Source organism: Rhipicephalus sanguineus, chromosome 10 (genome assembly GCF_013339695.2).
Source record: "Rhipicephalus sanguineus isolate Rsan-2018 chromosome 10, BIME_Rsan_1.4, whole genome shotgun sequence".
In the NCBI taxonomy this organism is placed as follows: Eukaryota; Metazoa; Arthropoda; class Arachnida; order Ixodida; family Ixodidae; genus Rhipicephalus; species Rhipicephalus sanguineus.
The window spans coordinates 83828512-83849307 of record NC_051185.1 but is presented as its reverse complement, the minus strand read 5'-3'; the positions used below and the strand labels follow the sequence as shown (position 1 = coordinate 83849307).

Below are 20796 nucleotides of genomic sequence, written 5' to 3'. Positions count from 1 at the left end.
ACGGTGGGGGAATAAGATGTAGAGAAGAGAATGGGGAGAGCGGTGTCCCACGGTCCGGGAAGTGACGAGGCCTGGGTACGTGAACCCTACAGCTAGCTATTGAGCCTTGTGTCCTCAAGGTTGGATCGCCTTGAAGACCCAGTTTTGCTGACGAACAGGGAAGAGCACATCCGCTGTGTTGCCACTGGAATATCTTTTGCCGAAGTGAGGCGACCATGACGGTTGACTGAAGATGTAGTGTGGGGCAGTGGCATAGGGGATGTTCTAGTCTTCCTGTACCAATTACTCGCCGCAAGTAGGAAACAGGCCAAGTAGGTACCTTCGGGAGGCCGTCCGGCTACAACCGATTGCAAGAGACGCACTGCAAATTTGAAAAGAGAAATGGAGAAACGAGGTTGATGTGAGGAAAAGTTTTCAATGACGAATGATTCTCTCGGCCACCGATGCGAAGCCTTGGAAAGCGAGTTGAAGTTTTATTCGGCATCAAAAGTGTACGAAATCGCAGGACTGGACTTTCTCGGAACCGCCCACTGGCCAGAGGGCGCTACGTAGGTACAGTAGCGCAAACCCCCTTATTGGTAAAGCCCCTCTTGGTAAGGCAAAGCCCCCATATATAAAGCCCCTCATCAGACGGCACAGTGTCGCCGAAATTGCCGCTAGAGACGCTGCGAAAATGAGACGCGCGGGTCGCATTCGCATCTTGCTTGGCCACAACACCACTTTGCTCCATCCGTGGCCTCCGCGGTCACCTCCTGCTGCGCGCTGCCGGAGCTAATCGCGGAGGCCACGCTCCTTCTGTGCAATAGGCTGCGCGTTTTGGCGCTGCAGTAGCATTGTAAAGCTCTACAAAACGTCTCACAGCGCAATGTGAGGGAGAGACGCGCAACGCGATGAATTTTAGGCAACAAATACTTCCCCTACCTGAATTTTAATCGTTATCCTGGTCCAAGATGTATGCTCTATAGGTGGTAACACTTCCCGGCTTGCTTGCAAGGCGCGTTCGACCATATAAAGTAACAATTGTGGACATCCGTTGGTCCGGTGACGGCAGCGGATATCTATCGGAGGGACGACGCAACTTCAAGACAGAAAATATTTTATGTACCGTTGCTGCAGCAACCGACGTGGTCGGCAGCACGGTGGTGTTCGCCGCGCGTCGCGTTTTTCGGTCGCGAAAAACGCGGCATGCGTTTCCACCTTTAGTTGCTAGCGCGCCATAGCCGCGTTCGCTGTCATGGAAATTTAGGTTTCCCGCGAAGCGCCGGTTGCTGCGGCAACGCCTTTTGTCTCGAAGTTGCGTCGTCCCGCCGATAGGTATCCGCTACCATCATCGGACCGACAGGCGCGCAGCGTTTTTACTTTACCTGGTAGTTCGCGTCTCGCGAGTGTGCTCATGTATACCTTGCACCGTGTCCTCGTGGCTTGCTGGAGCGCGCGTCTCGCGTTTGGGATTTGAAACGCGAGACGCGCTCGCCGCGGACTGGCGTTCCGGACGCGCCTCGCGTTTTAATTCCAAACGCGGGACGCGCACTCCAACGTCGGTTTTCACAACCCGAGACGTGCCCTCCAGGCAGTCGGTGCCCTCGCTGGCGTGTGCACTCACAGCACTTTGCCTTCTTCAACACGTGACGGCGTTTTTCCGTAGATGCCATGGTGGTCGACGATGGCGATGACCACGGTAAGTCTATCTAATATTTGTCCATTTATTTCCTACATATTCAGCGTATAAACTGGTGCACGTGTTCACACGCGTTGATCACGTAAAGAAGCAGTAGGTACCGTCGGAACGACAGTAGTGTACGAGTGAGTGCGTGCTTGCGATATGAAAGAACGATTGAGCACACGTTCCTTGAAGGCTGCACAGGATGTTGTTTGCGTTTGGGCTGTGCTACAGATTACAGCAAAACAAATGTGGGTAAAATTAGGGGCAGTTATCATGGTGTGAACCATATCGTTGTTTAGTGCCTGTCAGCAACGCGCATCTGCACCTGGCGGTGTCCACGCGTCCGTGCCAAAGTTTTTGAGTGGCCCGACAGTGTAAAGTGAAAGTTCTGGGTTTCCCATCGCATCAGACGATGTGCTGTCGCGTATATGTGGACGGACCTTTATCGTGTCGCGATACGGCGATTTGAGGTGTCGGCAAGGCGCCGACCCTGGGGACAATGCATGATATGGGCTGCACTATACCGGTGACAGATCAAGCCGGCGCACTAAACCACCAACTTGGGAACGGAGGCATAGACAGGTTTTTAGCGGCACGATCGTCGAGTGATGCACTCGTTTCACTTCGAAGCACTTCCGGTGGAGCGCTTACTTCCCGTTTTCCGAATTTTCAGAAAACCTGTTTTTAAAAATAAAACTGGTGCGAAATCGTTGTATTGGTTACATATTATAGTGGAGCATAAGTTTACTTAAGATAAGGGTCAATTAACTGTCAGTATAATTACGGAAAACTGAAGGAATTCATTGAAAGAGCAGGCGGTTTTCTTGTGAGCAGCTCAGGCCGCCTCGATGCCAACGTTCCTTCGTACAGGGGGGTGACAGCGTCCACTATATTTGACCCAATATGACGATATCACACAAAGCGATAGCTCGTGTGGTACGGTCTCAATATGATATTGTGTGTATTGACTCAATATGGCGGCGGCGCGAACAATGGGTGTCACGCCCCCATGTTCGACGGAACGCTGGCATCGAGGCGCTCTAAGCAGCTGGGATATAAGGTCCCTAGATAAAACTTGTTTTATCTAGGGACCTTACTGGGATAGAACTTGTGGCACCTGGCGGAGCAGATCTCAACCACGCGATTCTTCCCATTGCCTCCGAGATTAGCCGGCGGCGCGCCGCCGGCTAATCTCGGAGGCCATGTTCTTCCTACGTCGCCTCTGAGATCCGCTACGGCAGCGCGACAGAGCACAACGTTAACCCAAGGAATACCACCGAGTGCCGACTTGCGAGTGCCGCTGCCAGACGCACCTTAGTCAAGGATTAGAATCGGCTCCAATTTTAACGGCTGAGCTGTTGAATCTTTTCGTTGCGCCGGGTAGTGCGAACCACCAACCGGCACGTGCTGGCTTCGTCCACTTCTTCATCTTCTGCTTCGCTACCTCAACACGCGCGCCGATTTGTCCGGCGTGGAATGCAATAACTATGATGGGCGAGTCTGTTACGTGACTAAAGATCACGTAACTAGAGTGACCTAGAATAGGGGGAGTGTCCAAAGCGCCGGCTCCCGCGTGGGCCTTTTGCCGTGAACTCCCGCGCCGCGCCGCTGCTGCGCCGGACCCGTGGGCTTTCCGCGCTCGGGAAGCGCGCGGAAAGCGAGGGGCGTCTGCTACGCGCTGTAGTTTTTTGCGCCGCGGTTCCATACAGGGCACTTGAAGTCTACTTAACTTTTATAATGCGGTGCGGAATGGAGCTTATCCATCTTTAAGCGTTATGTTAGTGCTGTGACAACAACAGAATGCAAAAAATCATGTGTCAAGCGGCATCAGCGTGGTCTAGTTCCGGACACAAAGTTCGAGAACGTTTGTGCGTGTGTAAAAACGCGCAAAACGGACACACACAAGCAAAGAACGAAAAAAAAAAACCTTTATTCGCACGAGTAATCGGGCAATAGCATCACGCATGCACGAAAAAATAGTAACAAAAAAAAGTAAATTGCACGCGCAGTCAGCTGAAACACTTGCGCGCAGTGACCGCTTCACACTACGAGCTTTCTACTCATGGTCGCCACTGGTTTGCTTGCCATATGCACACCACTTTATTCGACAATTAATTAGCCTCCACTAGCTCTTTATTATGGACGGAGCACACCGGGAAGACGCAAGGACAACAAAAGAACAGAAAAAAAAGAGTAGAGACGGCGACCGCAATGCTGTTGGCGTATTTTTGCTACTGAGTTAGCGTACAACAAGGCTCACCGTGCGCAAACATTTGAAAGAAAAGCAATGCCAGGTAAACTAACCTTATTCCACAAGTTTTTGCATAAAAGGCGTAATATATAAAATGCTTTACAAATATCCAGATATCATGAAACAAAGTTACAAATGCCCCCATTCTTGCTGTACAAGCTGCCTGAACCGAAAATACGGTAAAAAATTGACAAATAGAAGTGTAATATCTCAATCACTTCAGAAAATTGTTCATATGCAGAGGTCCCTTATGTACCTAGCCTGAAAAAAAAAATATATATATATATATATGCATTGGATCGCTGAAAGTTAGTATATGGAACGTTCGTGCGAGATGCATGCATTGCTTCAATTAAGCCTTCACCATACGAAATGAAAACAGTTTCCAACAACTAATTCTCAACTTCGGATGTTTTCACGGTTCTCGGAGGTTAGCGTTCGCCCGGTTCAGAGACTTTACAAAAAGATGTGGACGAGTAGTTACATAAAATACCATTGTTTCCGCGGCAGTTGAGTGCGCGCCAACAGGGCACACGACCGCAATTTCCCGCTTTTTCCTGATGACCTCAATATACGACAATTTCGTGCTGAAGCGGAGTACTTAGCGAGTCTGCTCCTCTCTTGAATAAATATAAAGGGATGACCAGACGGGTAAAGCAAGCCTCTTTTGTCTCGCAGACGCGTGCAATCAGCTGCTCTGAACTGAGAATCATGTTTGTTTTCGGGCGATCGCTCGTAACATGAAGTGAGGCGCATACACGATGTTGCACTGTTATCGTTTCATTTTCTTTGGTTTGTCTTTCTTCATAATGCTAAAGCCTTAGATGTCTCATCAAACACGAAAATTGACCGTCGGCATCCCGCGTATAGCCAACACGAGTGATGCACAAAATCATCACGCGATGACGTTGACAGAGCTTGTGACGTCACTATGACGTCATTCAACGTGACGACATATGATGACGCCACCACATGACATGGTCGCTTTGCATTGCCTCCGTGATCGGGGGCGATCACGGAGGCAATGTAAAAGCAGGTGAGGTGCAGAAAGCTTGCAATGCCTTCGATCCTGTCGGCAGTCCGAAATTACGTTATGTGCAGAATGCTTTCGGAGAGGGGCAAGGGAGGATCAATGCATCGACTGACGAAAAAGATGGCTTTCGTTTTCGAGTCATCTCCGGCGAATGCAAAAGGGACCATGTTTTTTTTTCGTGTAATTTTTTCGCATACATTTTACCTATGCGGTCAGTTCTTCGAAATGTATGGGTAAGTCTTGCATTTTGACATCGATATCGATGACCACCACGTTTTTTATAACCTGACGGAAACAAATCGTCAGACCACACATCGTCAGAATTATTTCTGGCTACAGAAAGCGGGTTTGCGCGCCACACAACATATTATTACTGTTAGTCGTTACGCAAACGGCAAGCAGTCAGGTTAGTGATGCCATGACCTATCGGTCGTGTTGGGCATACGCACATTCGTGCCTCTCCGTGCCAATTTTCGTGTATACCAAGTGAACGAGACGCGAGTTACGCGAGTAATTTTTTACTTTTGGTACCGCGGCCACGCCGACTGGCACATTCGGCTTCGCATGAAATGGCTTGAAACAGCAGAGCGCCGGAGGCAGCCTTGTAAAACAAATAGAATGCACGAAATAAAAGATAGGATATGAAAGGTGCAAACGCGTTAGCATGCATGAGCTAGTTACTACGCGCATATGTGCTACGTTCTCCTGGTTATCTCCAGTTTATTCTCTCCTGCAGCAAGTTTACGTTCGTCATTCCACACGAAAGTAAGTTAAGCGCCTTTTCTCACGATGAAGTGCGCGCAGGATGCGTTCCTCAAACAGCCCCGAAAGTGTGGACCAATGCGGGGACAAACCAGCTGGAAGGATGTATACAAAATCCCCGTTTCACAACACACAAACTAACAAATGCGTTCTCTGTGTGATGAGTCGCTGCAGTATTATGTTGCAGTGACGGAGTATTAAATATTGCCCAAATCTCCGCAATTTTAGCTAATAGCGGCCAAAATATCACGCGCGTAGCAGACGCTCACCGCTTTGACGCGGCTTCCGCCGCGGAGAAAGCCCACGGGTCCGGCACGGCAGCGCCGCGGCGCGGAAGTTCACCGCTAAAGGCCCTCGCTCCTCCCATGTATTCGCGCGGCGCTTTGGACACTCCCCCTATTCTAGGTCACTCTAACGTAACATCATTTAACAACTATCACGTGACTGAAGACCACGTAACGTCACGTAACAACTAGTCACGGGGCTAAAATCACGTGACTAGTCACTTGACTTATAATCACGTAACATAACATAACATCTAGTCACGTGACTGAAAATTACGCACCGTCACTTAACCACTAGTCACGTGACTAAAACTCCCGTAGCAACTAAAATCACGTAACAACTACTCACGTGACTAAAAATCACGTAACATTTAGTCACGTAGCCAAACTCACGTAACGTCTAGTCACTTGACTAAAATCACGTAACATCACGAAAGAGTTAGTCACGTGATATGTTCCCGCCAAAACCACGTAACAGCTAGTCACATGACTAAAATAACGTAGCATCTAGTCTCATGACGAAAATCCCGTAACATCACGTAACATCTATCCCGTAGCACCAAAACAGGGCATAACTAGGCATAAAAAGGCTAGCAATGCTCAAGACTGGTTTAAATTAACGAACAAGGTCTAAAATAATATAATTAACAAAAATAACCAAGAACCAATCGCAATAATTAACTTAAAATTGCTAAAAGCGTTTCGGAAACGTGCGGCTGACTCCGGCGCCGCCTAAGAGGGGGCGCCACCGTCTCGCAGAGCGCACGATTTCTCCTTTCACCGGCTCTCTACGGCGCCACATCTGAAGAGGGAAACAACCCGACGGAGCTCGCTGCAGACGACACGTGTCTCAAGTAAGAAGTAGGAAGTCGATAAAACGCAGGAAAAAGTAGCGCGCATGTCACACACAGAGTTTTCGAATCTCCCTCCAAGCAGTGGGAACTCTACGAACGGGAACCGCTGGGTGCCCGTGCTACGCACTTCCTCAGGTTTCATAGCATAGTGGAGCTGCAGTTTCTTCAATAACGATATCGTACTCCTTATCACGTGTATATATGTTGCACTGAGAATATTCGAATGCCATTTTTCGTTTAACTGCGCAATCCCGTTGACAACAACAGGGTTTTTGGCCAGCCTGTATGGGTGTATACGTCAGCACGTGTTGCTACAAATAAGCTGATCCGTGATGTACATGATGGCGTTGCGAGTTTTTCGTTACAAGAAACGCGAAAATTTCGATGGACAGTCGACATGAACCGACGTCCCATATACCTGGGGCGCGACCCAAACAATCCTGTACATTAATAGAGAGTTTGAGAATTGGGGACCCAAGACACTGGGTCCCCAAGCAGCGTTGGGTAGGCTGCTCTTGCGTTCGGAGGAGCAGCAGAGTTTGAGAATTGGGTCAAATTCAAGCTGCGTTGGGCCAAACGCACGGGGCGCCACAAGTGACGAAATTTAAAATCATGAGAGACGCGAGCCATACTGCGTCGTGGCCCGCGCTGCGTCTACGCGTTGTCTCGCTGGCGACCCAAGGTGCCTTGGGGACCCACGCTAGTTTTCGATTTTTGGAGCGCAAGTACCCAAGAGTTGCTTGGTTTCTGCGCATGCGCCCTGGCGGCTCGCCAGCTTCTTAGGTCCCCAGGCTCCTTGGGGTCCCAATTCTCAAACTCTTTCTCTTTAATTTTATTGTGCCCCAGTTGTTTGAGAATTGGAATTCCGTGCGCGGGTACCGTGGTTCGAACCTTCCATCGGGTGAAGAATTAATTCTTTAAGGGAAGCCCTTAGACCAAAGCGAAATTCCTCCGTCCTATCTACGCAAAATCTCTTCGCGCGTATGTGGCACCATGTGAGTTTGCCGATCTTTATGTGCCACAGAAGTAGGGCAAATCGCACTAATGACAAATGGTTCAATAAAAATTAAGGGAACACACGGGCGGCAAATAAAAATTGAGGTTTCTGGACAGACCTAACGAATAATTGAGGAAGACTTTAATGAACCGTTGGGATTAACTTGCTGATGAACACTGAGGCCGCGGGTTTTCGATGGCTAACCATCCGTACAGAGTGTGGGGATTTTTTTTTTTTTGCGCTACCGCGATACTTATGATACGTGTTTCCCGTAGTGGGTCGAGCCATCTCACCTGGGATCAACGAACCGACAACGAACCAGAAGAAGTAAAAGAAAGCCGCCACGGTCTGTGTCGAGCTGCGTAGCTTGTGCGTGGAAGGGTTCTCTTGAGCGTCTGATTGCGTTTTGCAGGCATTCCGCAGTTCGAACTACAACGAAACGCTGTCGAGACGATGAAGGTTCTATTGTGTCAAGCCTGCATCTTCACGGCGCTCCTGGCTCTCCCGTGCACTGCAGGTAAAATAGTGCAGCATGAACATTCCGTAATGTTTTCAGCGAATGTGCGAGAATGCACAGCCGTAGAAGAGCCAGAGCTGCGAAGCACTTGCATACGATTATTCCTTAATTTATGGGAAAATACGGGATTTCATTCAATGAAATAAAAGCTTTGTAACGTGCCTCAGGCAGGCTGGCCTCCACGTAAAACTATAGACGAAACAGAACAGTATCGTAAGGAACAGTGGGAGGCTTTCCTGGCAACCCCAAACCTGGCCGATCAGCCTAAACTTGTGACCATAGACGTGAGCAGTGTTCTCCATTAGGGGGGCGCACAAATGCACAGTAGCCTCCCCTCCCCTCCCTTTTGGTCGAGTCCGATAGGGAACAAGCTTTGCAGTGAATACATCAATGGAAATGAAGCGATGACTTCCTTCTCACAACGGCCTGCCTTTGGTCCCTGGCTTTCCGGTGGTAAAGATGGGAAGTAAACACTTCTTGGAATGCAACATTGGAGGTCCTCGGCCGCCACTGTCATGAAAAACCTGCACGGCCATAACCCTGCACATTAAACAATGACGGGGCAAGTTCGACTGAACAAAGGTATGAGGCTGCCTTGCCCCCCCCCCCCCCTTTTTTTTTTGCGTACGTCTATTCTTGCGACCTGCGATTGCCAACATCTTTCATGGCTGCAGGAAGAAAAAAGAAATTCTTTCACGCTAATCTTTTAAATAAATGTTCGCTGTCTTGGTCGATTGATGGGCTCGCCTTTCCCAAAGGTACCTTGTAATCCTTGGCGTGTTTTAAACAGGCTAGTCGTTGCCGCGTGGGTAACTCGTACACCCATTGAAACGCCGACCAGCTTGCCCGAAGCACTGTATAACGATTTTTATACAATCTTCGTTGCTCAGACTGTTGCCATCTCGCTTACTTCCATATTTCCCGTGGGAACACGTATTTTGTTCCACCGCAGCAACAACTTATAAGGAACAGCTTTATTGTATCCGATATCGAGCTACGACGACAAAGATGGCGTTGTGCCGCTGATGATGGTATATACAGATGAGGAAAGCGGAAGTCACGTGTTGCGCTCACAATGTGTTTATTGTATGAGGTTATGCTATATAGAACTTGTGCGAGACATTTTTTTTCCTCAGAAAAACAGTTGTTGGCTGTACTGAAGAAACTTCTCATGCCGTGAAAACACAATTACTGCGTTTATCTAAGTTTGAGATATGTACTAAAGAAGGTATCTCAGTTCCGTCACTTAATTATGAGCGCGACTTGAATCTAATTGATTGACGTAACCGATAAATTGGTTTATTAAGGCCCACACTACCGGCACTATGTGTGGCAATGGCCAACTTATAAATCTCGCTTTAGGATCGGCTGGGTTCGTGTGGTTGAGTAAATTGGCAGCATCGACATTTATTCGTGAGTAAAAAAAAGAGTTGTAGGTTCTGTGATGTGGCCGGGCACTCTGACACGAAGTAATGATTGACACGCGTAGTTCATTCGCCTATTCTTGTGCTCGCAGGATTTCCGTGTAACGGCGAACGCTATCCAGAACTGAAGAGGCGGTGCTTGCAAAGCCTTCAACAAAAGGTCAAGGCAGTACTGGGCGACCTCAGGGAAAACTGCAAGTAAGGTGTCATTGAATTATCATGATGCTAAAAGATGTCGGTGATAGGGTGACCAGCCGTCCCGCGCTGTTCCAGACGTTACCAGTTATCTTACCACCGGTTGGCAGTGGCAGTAAGACAATCGGTAAGGTGTGGAAACTAAGCCACTGTGCCACAGCTGTTCTGTGGATGAAAATCTTTCTGAGTTGCAGAATTTTTATCTAGATCCAGGGTTGAAAGCTGGGCTAGTTGGTGACTGGTCATCATGCCGTATGGTGAAGTAACGCGCTTTTGACGATGACTAAGGATACAAGAAGGACGCGACACTTGCTACACTCGCAACTACAATTTCAGTTTCAAGTGTAGCGAGTGTCGTGTCTTTCTTGTCCCCTTGACCTCGTCAAAAGTGCGCTACTTCACCACACGGTTTTATCTAGATATTAATGTTTGTTTCGTGCCGGAGCATACTGCAAGGGTGTATAAAATAGTGCGGCTTACATCTTGTATCAATTACTATGTTGCCCTATTTCAGAGATGACAGATTATTCCAAGAATTTCTTCCCAGAATTTAATAGTGAATTTGGCATCGTGCTTTGTTTTGTTCATAATTGAAGCTGGAGAAGAGAGAATGGATTTAATGTATTATATAGTCCGGAGCTTCTGTTTGAATATTTTCACTGCCCACCAGATCCGCGCTGCCTACCACGTTAAGGATGTGCTGACCAAGGCGCTGGAGGTGGTGATGTGTGGGATCGGGGAGCGAGGCAGTCATCGGGAGAGGTGGACATGGCGCGGGGTGAATTGTGCGAGGTGTACCGGTAATGTATAGAGAATCGTATGACGTGCTTGACATCACGCGAAAGTCAAAACCGTAGGTCATGTTGGGCTGGGGCAGTGTTAGTTGGAAAGCGTCGGTGGACACCCTGGGTCCCAAGACCAAAATTGTGCGAAGTGTGCTGGTGCGAAGTGTACTGGCAGTGTAGAGGACCGTATGACGCAGACGCTGTTGACATCGCGGGAGAGTCAAATTCGAGGCCATGTTGGCCTGGGATAGCGTTAGTTGGAAAGCATGGATGGACACCCCGAGTCCCGCAGACATGTCTCAATAAATGAAATAATGGCGACTACGGTTAGGGCGATCACCCTACAAAGCGATCGAATTTTTCGGCGCAGTTTTCTTTCGTTTTTTTTTTAACCTTAGGCTCTCACGTCACTTTTGTGAGCGATGCACCACGATAGACCTTTTTTTTCTTACCCGCAGGGACTTCGCCGACTTCGCGGCCTGCCTGAGAGACAGCTGGGTGACCTCACACTGTGGTGACGTGGCGGGGGCAGTTCGTCACAACGATTCACTGCTGCTGAGAATGGAGAAGGCGTACTTTCCCGATTGCCTCAGTGAGTGATGATCTTGCTATCTTTGCAGGTTTTCACATTCGGGAACATATAATTTGATTGGCCATACGTGTTGGCATATACTCTTAGTGACCGCTGGTCACTAGGTGTAACAGACTGGCTTCCAAGAGAAGGCAAGCGTGTCAGGGAGAGGCAGAAAGTTGGGTGGGCAGATGAGATTCAGAAGTTTGCGGCGATAACGTGGCCTTGTTAATTATGAAAGAAACATGGGCGAGTCTTTTGCCCTGCAGTGTGAGTAGTCGGGTTTATGATGATGACGTGTTTGCAGTGGACAGGCTTTAAGGGACGCTGAAATGCTGCGCAATTACGGTTCTTCATAATCACGCGAAAACGCAGCTGCACTTCAATGAATGAACGGCAACACTGGTTCTTTCAAGGAAACAGCGACTTTGCTGTTCGTTTTTATTAACAAAAAATTCCATGTTTTAAACGCTTTCTAGGCGAGGGACACTACTTTATGATCCTTTGAAAGGGCGTAACTTTTAAACGCCGCAATGGTTTGGCTCTTCTGCGGTACGTGATGTTTTATTGTGCTTAGGAAAATATCTCTACACATCTCGAATGTTTCTTACTGAGTCCCGCCACTGTGGTCTAATGGTTATGGCGCTCGACCGCTGATCCGAAGGTCGCGGGATCGAATCCCGGCAGCGGCGGCTGCATTTTCGATGGAGGCGAAAATATTTGAGGCCCGTGTACTTAGATTTAGGTGCACGTTAAGGAACCCTAGGTGGTCGATATTTCCGGAACCCTCCACTACGGCGTTGCTCATAATCACATCGGGGTTTTGGGACGTTAAACCCCAGATATTATTATTATTAGTAGTAATGTTTCTTACTAAAGTAACTGGCGACTTGATATATACACAAATGTAGATCTCTTGATGGGCCTTCTGTTGCCGCCAGTGCAGGCACAATCGTCTTGCGAGGTTTCTCGTCAGAGTATAGCCTGCAGCGGCTGCCCCATTATTCGCCTTTTTTAAAAGAAAAAAGTCCAGCCAGATCTGTGTGTTTAGTGAGTCATTGTTCATTACAACAGGACACATATCTGTGCCATAACGCAGGCTCTAATTTAGGCAGTCCCTTCCCCCCCCCCCTCTTCTTGTGTGTAGGGAGGTGAGCGTACACTCGCACCCCCCCCTCACCCACCCACCCATCCATAATTGCCGCTTCCGTAACTGTTGGAACAAGGTGCGCGGGCATGGCCCTCGAGATCACGCGTGCACGTCTGCAATCTCGGAGGTCATGTTAATGTCCATATGGTTCATATGCCTCGTGGTGAGAGCCTTTATTCCCGGTGTCTTCATTGCAGACGGCACCGGTAGGATCGAAAAGGAGTGCCATCCGGGCAAAGCGCTCCAGAAGTTCATTAGCTGCGGAAGCCGGTTCTACGACAGCGCGGTGCGCGTCTTCCAGAACCATGCCACCGTGTCGCTCACCTCGATCTGCCCGTGAGTTAATACACCATTGCGCCCAGGGGCGTAGCCAGAATTTTTTTTTTTTTTTGGGGGGGGGGGTTCAACCATACTTTATGTATGTTCGTGTGTGCGTTTGTATGTGCGCGTGTATGTATAAGCAAGCAAAACTGAAAAATTTGGGGGGGGGGGGTTGACCCCCCCCTCCCTGGCTACGCCCCTGATTGCGCCTCAGCACAATCGTCGCTATGTTGCTAAGTATCCTCGAGTGACACCATGGCACGTTTGGTGTCGAGTGACACCTTGAGTATATGACCGCTGTTTAGTACAAGTTCTTGTATGGTCGTCTCCTATGGCCTCCAGGACACTATGTAACCATCTAGTGCACGGGCGGCGTCGTTTTTTTTTTTTTCCGCTAAATTGAACTGGTAGCTTACGTGACATAAACAAAATTTTAAAAAAAACGGGCTTTGGTTTCATGACATTTACTTCGAAAGAACATTCAGGATTGATATCCCTTCTGACCGAGATTTGTTCGTTTTCCATTCCATGGGATTCTCAAGACGTCATGCTAGCACCTTATATCTCCGAATAATTTAGCTCTTTCTTGCATATTTCCACGAAATCTATGAATGACACCCATGCATTACCATGGGAAAGACCAGGGCGTTAACCACACAAGCTTAAAGGAGCACTGACACAAAATTTCGAAGGCGAGATAATGAGTTAAATAGATGTATGCGGAGCCGTACACAACGTCTACGAAATATCAAGGGCCAATATAGCCTAGAACATATTTAAAATCAATTTTAAAGTGCATGCCGCGCGACTGAGCGAGATGCGAGCGCTTCGCGACGCCGACATCAACGCGGGGGGTGTGTAAACAAACCTACGTCACGAGTTTGTGTTGGCTGGTGGCTGGTTGTGCCCTTGCGCTTGTGCCGTGCTACCTGCCATTTCTTCCTCCGTGCCTGCGGCTTGGCGTGTTCTAGTTGTGTTCTCTTCCGCTGTTCGCTCGTCGTGCCCGTTGGCAGATGTTATGGCCCGCACACGCTAGCGGCAAGCCTGCCGCAACGGCGCGGTGCCGCAGAACGTCGGCCGTCGCCGCACGCGCGAGAGCTGTCCAACTTGCACGGCAAGCTTCGCCGGCGAGGCATTCGCGCCTCCGAAAAACATGGCAGCACTGCCAAAAACGGTTGTCGTCCACTTCGAATCTATCAAGTGGCCGCCGTGCGCTCTGTAACGTGTAAGTTCCGAACTGATGCTTCCATTTGCTTTAGATTCATGTCCTTAAGCTTCGACAGCAATGTATTCGTCCCGATTCGGCGCCGTTTTTGAGAGCCATAGTCAAATAATCGATGCTGTAAGCTTAGCGAGTCGAGATGGGCGCTTCCGAATGCTCGGAGGACATAGATTACGCGTTTGTTAGTTGTTTCTAATCCTCCATAGCTGGCGCCACTTCACCTGGTTCGGCGCCCACCGCACTCACGCTCGCGCGTCGCCTACGTCACAATTTTGCGTGTTCACGTGGCCAGCTGTGGCTACCCGTCCTCCGGAAGTAGTGCTGCCCAGCTCGGTGCTTTGAAACCGAAACTGCGACTGGGCGCCCTAAAAACGTCTCTAAATAAACAACCGTCGCGCACTCGCGCAAACGAGGTTTGCAGTAGGGGTGTGCGAATATTCGAAAGTTTCGAATATTCGTCGAATATTACATTCGAAATATTCGTATTCGATTCGAAAATCGTGTATTCGAAAAGTTTCGAATATTCGATAACTTTGAATATTCGAAAAATTCGAATATGCGATTCGATTATCATGCATAAAATAACTCGTCTTCCACATTTCTGCTGCGTTCGTATAGCTAAAAACGTTGCCAAGAGGAGCGATAAACATCGTAAGTACACGAAGGCACGATATCTGCCTGCGACGAGCGCCCAATACGTATGATTTATTGCTGGTGCATCTCCGACGTGCAGCGCTGTTGGCGATCATGTAACCGTACATTTTCAATAATCTGCGGCCGTAACGTGCCGCACTACCACTCGTTCAATATGCGGACTGTAGGCACCTTCAGATACCCCAGTCTGGCAAAGCTTTGCCCCATGTAACTCCTTATACCAGCCACTTCTGTTCCAAGCGAGCGTGCCTTTTCAGTGGCAGGGGGAAGGGGGGGTTGTCCCTGTTAGAAGGGAGCGCCTGCTGCCTGATCATGTGGAGCAACTCATATTTCTTGATGATAACATGTAGTCATTACTTTCATTGTGCCGTGATATTTGCTTGTGTTGTGATGTGCATTGTGCTAGCCTGGACATTGTGTTCTGGAGATAGCAGTGTATGTTCTGTTGCCAGTCAGGCTGTTAATGTTTTTTTTTTTCAAATAGCCACATGTTAAATAAAATATTGTTACTGTGGAGGCATTTTTCCTTTGATATTCGATATTCGATTCGATATTCGAAGGTGGATATTCGTATTCGATTCGTATTCGAAAAAATTTGATATTCGCACACCCCTAGTTTGCAGCCGTGATAAAGTGGATCATAAGCTATCTATTGCAACAAAAAAAAAAACAAGGTGCAAAATTTTTGTGTCAGTGCTCCTTTAAGTTTTGAGGCTAACATTTTTTGTCTTTCATGTTAATTCTTTGAAAAGTCCATCCATTGATCTCTTTCTCAATACTACATTCGTCGCTGTACTTCTTTTATAGAGCTACCGTCAACGTATATACTGGATTCTGGAAAAACGCAGTGCACTACACTATTTGCTATGTCGTTTTTTTTTTTACCCGAATGTTTTCTTCTTCACTAGCTGTCATTCCTGTAGTCTTGTGTCTAGCCACGGTGTGTCGCTGCAAACCGTGTCAATTTTTTCTTGCATTGACTATGTTAGAGCAACATTCATTGTTAGCTGGAATATATATCTGCTGTTTCTTTGCATAGTTGTGAGATCATCTGTTAAAGTTGCAGAGGACCCCTAAGCAAATTATGATGAGATGAGAACGCGAAAGCGTTTGCATCTTTGTGGACAAGGGCGCGCTCCCTTTGTAGATGCTACGTCGGGGTGGCCACGCGTTGCAGACATCGGTTCGCTTACGCAGTGTACCAAGGGCGTAGCCAGGAGGGGGGGGGGTTTAACCCCCCCCCCCCCGAAATTTTTCATGTGTATGTACGAAAACGTAGTACGAAAACAAGTATTCTCTGCCTCGAGAAGGTACGCTTCTGCATGATGCCAAACGAGTTTTTCACATGCGCGTTTGTTAAGAGCACGTGTGGAAAGTTTTCATCTGCAGATCCTCCCGGCAGTCGTGTTATTCGTGGCCTTTCATCGTGGATTGTCCATGCGCGCATAGAATACGGTTGGGTGATGTAGGAATGCTTGAAAGATCATTAGGAGGTGACCGTTAGTTATCGTGCCAGTGTAAATCGTATTCCGTGTTGTGATGCACCAGGGCTCAAAACGCGATGTTCATAAAAGGCTAATGCGCTTGTTTGTAATCCCGCGCCCGTTTACCACTTCGCATCTTTCCGGATCTTTATTAAAGTATCAAATTGACACACGCTTCTGATTTACATGTTTCAGCTGGCACCCTCCTAGGAGGTTCTGCGTTAACAGAGGGTTGTTCGTAGTGTGTCGCTTTGTTCTTACATTTCTTACAGCTAAAAATATTTACTCAGACTCTCAAGGCCTCTTTCGTTTATTTTCGGGAATTACACGTTGCAAACGGGGCAGTTTATACGATGCCTTTAAATAGCTCTTGCAATTTTGTGTATTTTCACGGTTAAAAGAAACAAAAAAGCTTCCTTACCTAGGCTTAGGAGAAATCAAGCCCAGAGAACACGCGGTCGCATAGCAGTACCGCAGCCCGCATGCGCTTACAAACGAAACCGCAGGTTGTCAGTATTTTACTCAGCGGCTTGGTGCGCTGCATTCTGCGAGACGGGCTAGAGAGAAACCCGGCTAGGCTGCACCAGTAGATTAGGTTGTAACGCCCTACGGCAGGGCCTCCTATTTGTCTCTCTGTTTACTTTTATCTGTGGGCAGGTACACAGATGTCGCTTTAGCGGCCGCAGACCAATACATAACGGCAAGCTTGAAAAAGAAATCGTGAAATCCATCTGAACGTTGCGCGAAAGTTCCTGTTCATCTTGTAATGCGCTGCCAGTTATGGCAAGGTGCGTAGAAAAGAGACAACACAGGGTGATGCGCAAACCCTGTGTTGACCATGTACCTTGGATTATTTTTCGTTTTCAGCGGTCCTTGTCATACGTGGCAGCGCATTACAAGATGAAGTCATGTCAGCTAGCCACCGCTGCAGCCTTATTATCCTGTTCATGGAGGGGTTGGCGCATGTGCATAGGGGCAGGTACTTTGAAACGCACCTAAATAACATCTGCAATCTCTGTGGGCAGTATCTAAAATGGTGTCGCTGAACGAACTTCTCTGAACGAACTTGTTTGCTGCATCAGCTTTCTTCTCTCCATATACAGCGAAGTGGACACGTATGACCAGTGTGCTCGCGAGACGCAGCAGGAGGCGCGCTGCTCGTCGGGATACGAGATGGCGCCCCACATCAAGTTCATCGCCGATGGCGTCACTCAGAGGTACCACCTCCTCTGCGACGCCCTGAAGAAAGCTGGTAAGCTCCTCGGCTCTTGAACGGCTTCATCTTGGGGCAACAACTACTGTTCCTACAGATGGATGTTACAGATGCATGAACACAATTCAGAGATGGGGGCCTTTAGTCAGAGCGAGCATTAAAAGGAACAACGCCATCTGCAGCTCCTGGCTGGTTTTCCGCTCTTGTGACCTAATCGAGCTGCTATCGTAGCTCGTCTTGGAACGGCTGCCAGCTTGACTTGCAGACTAATTCTGGGTGCTTTGAAGCAGACTGCAATCTCTCCATTGGTTCTAAAAGCGCATATATAACACCCGAGTCTTAACTTTGCGAAAGAGCAGCGTTAACGCGCCACAAGCGCTTCGTGCCTTATTAGAACGGACGAATGAACAACCGTTTCAGCGTTTCAGAAGAGCACGACTGCGTGCAACCGTCAGAGGTTCATCAATGACATGTTCCTGTGTGGCTTCCACTTCGCCAACATCATGGACATAGCCCGGAAGGATTCCAGCATCAATCCGTGCTCGTAAGTGTGCCCTGCTGGATCACTCATAGTAAACTACAGTCGAACTACATGCGCACTGATGGACTGTACAGGTATCGATCCGCTGATCGAATCGTACGGGACGATTTTCCTCATTATCGCTTGCAATGATGCTGTTCAGACTCGGCGTTGCGCACTTGCACAGAAATAGGTGACTGGGCGATCCACTTAAAGGGACACTAAAGAGCAAAACGATTTTTCTCGCATTGGTAAAGTAGTCTTGCACGATACCAAAAACACCACGCTTGCTGCGTGAAGAGGCTTAATAAGCGAGAAAACGCGCAAAAAGAAAATACAGGTGGCGACGCCACCTTGGAATTTCCGCACCATTTGCCGTGACGTCACACATTTTTGACGGCGCCTGCTTGGGCCTACGTAATTCCTAATCGGTTAAATCGAAGTACATTGTCCTCTGAGGGGGCCAGAGACTTGACATAACGAGTTTGTGGATATTTCGTCGAGCCAGTGGCGCCAAAGTACGTTAAATGCTCTTTGAAACCTTTCACGTCACGAATTACAAAGCTCGGCGCGAAATTTAAAAATGAAACTTTGAACTTGGTTTTCTCCTCCAATAATAAGCCTATGGTGGCGAAATAAACTACACCAGAGTTTCTCCGAGCACACTTTATCAATCTAGACCAATTCATTGTTTCTCTTTAGTGTCCCTTTAAGTCACGCAATGTCCTGTCCGCGAATAATCACCACGTGTTGATTATAGGAGCAGGAGGCCACACGCGGCAACTCAAAGCTCGCACGTCGATCGTTGGTCGCGAACTTTCATGGCGTCACCACAAAACTCCTATAGCGCGTATATGTGCCACAGAAATTGGGCAAATCACTACTCACCAGGCGCTCGTGTGCTCCTTTGATAGCAGACGCGCGCGCTCCTTGCGTTTTCCCCTCGGACGCACAACTGCAACGCCACAACTAAATTTCGACCTCTGGGTGGTTTAGGGGCCCTTTAACATATGAAGGCAAACGGCATACCGTTCTTTCCAGTCAGGCATACAGCACTTAGAGCTCAATATTCGTTTTCAATAAAGAAAACCGCCGAACAAGCATAAAAACAGCATGATGGATGATAAGGCGCCTGTGAGCAATGGGAACACCCTCCCACGCGTTCCCGGTAAAAATTAGGTTGCAGCTGCCTTGCACTTCATACGTGGGCTTCGAATGACGTCAAACAGCCCTTCCTTCTACCCGCGTGTGTTTCCCGCTTTCATATATAAAAGGAAGACCCGTCTAGAAACTCATCCACTTTACTGTAAGACTGCCATGGGAAGACCACGGAAATTAAAGACACCAGGAGAACGTACAGCTTGAATACAATGCTCGACGAAAGGAACAAATTCTTCGTGATGAAAACGAACGCGGAACAAATCATGGTCTACCACAGCGACCACGAAGCGATTATCACTACCATTACTCTGAAGTAATAATAAAACATACCCTCCCCATCAGCATGTCACGGCCAGCGGCCGTGAGCATGTATGGTGTTTGATACAGCTTCGCTGGAAATTCACGTTCGCAGGGCGGGATGGCGGCCAATTTTTTTTTTTTCGTTTCTGGTTTAGCTCATGCGCTGGTACGTTCCGAGAATGTCGGTTAGGGGTCGGTTTCGGTCACAATTACTGTTCGGGTACGATTAAACTACCTGCAATTTTGTTCACGAGCGCAGTCCTCTGTGCAACAGCAGCAATGCGCTATAGAATCCCTTCGATGAGTCTCTCCCATGTGGACTGCAGCAACATACTGTCGCTTATACTTCGAACCCCTTTGCTCCGAACCGATAACCGATATTATTTAAGGCGAAAGCCTTACATGCTTCATAAAATGGGAAAGGTGACTGTCGACGTTGTCGTCGTCAGCGCAGATGGCGCCAGAAATCATCCTCACAGTCTTTATTGTTCCTCTGATCATCTGATTTGTTTCTCTGGGACGACTCAAGGGCGAAAGCCATCCGATGCAATCATCATCATCATCGATGATGATGCGGTCTGAATTGCACAAGAACGTCATTTTCTTTCAAACTAAGTATTTCTTTGGCGCGAAACAAGACCTACGAGGTTTCTGGAACGCTACTTCAAAAATGCGGGAGTTTGCACCAAGTCGCGCTAAGCTCGGCACAGCGAAGCACGGGCCCGTCGACGCTCGCACTCCCCGTCGACCGACACGTCTAGCTTCGAGATGCGCGGCTTCCTCCTCGGGAGTACGCACTCTCTTAGGACGCCCCATGACTCTCTGGACACGATTGGACGCAGCCAGACGATGCACTATAGAGCGGAGGATATGCACTTTAGAGGTTGCGCACGTTGTTTTCGTCGATGCGCGTGGCTCAGCTACTGCGCATGCGCGGCTTGGCCAGGGGATGCGGTATCTGGTCGGTAGACGACGCGATGCTTGCTTCCTCTTTCTATCTTTCTTTCTCTATCTATTTCTTTTCTCTCTTTCGTTCATCTTCTCTTGCTTTTTCTTTCTGCATTTCCTTCTCTGTTTCTCATTCTTTCTGTGCTACGCTTTACTCTCTCTCCCCTGCTACTTTCTATCCTCCTCACCATCACATCTCTCCTATTCACGCTCACTTCTCTCTCCCACCCCCTTGCCCCACTACATTATACAAGGCTATGCTATATGCTCTGCTAGCGTGCCTGGATAGCCGAGTGATTAGGACGCTCGCCTTCAGATCGAGGGTACGCGGGTTCGAATCTCGCCTCGTGAATTTATTTTTCGGCAAGAATGTTTTTCTTTCTATATATCTTTCTTTCCGTCTCTCTGTTAGGGGCGAAGCGCCTTAAGACCTCACAATGTCCGTCCGCCCGCCGTAGTCTACAGCCGAAGCGCAGGCGCAAAAGAG

The 20796-nt window shown here is 48.4% G+C and overlaps 1 protein-coding gene across 1 annotated transcript in view; it reads left to right on the top strand.

Annotated features, from left to right (window-relative positions):
* Positions 1–11235: 11235 nt before the first annotated feature.
* The window catches only part of LOC119372181 (uncharacterized), a 132539-nt gene continuing 122978 nt past the window's right edge, over positions 11236–20796 (top strand). The window contains exon 1 of the mRNA XM_049419566.1: positions 11236–11357. Coding sequence (XP_049275523.1) covers positions 11327–11357 — 31 coding nt within the window. The 5' untranslated portion in view covers positions 11236–11326. The remainder of the gene's footprint in view (positions 11358–20796) is intronic.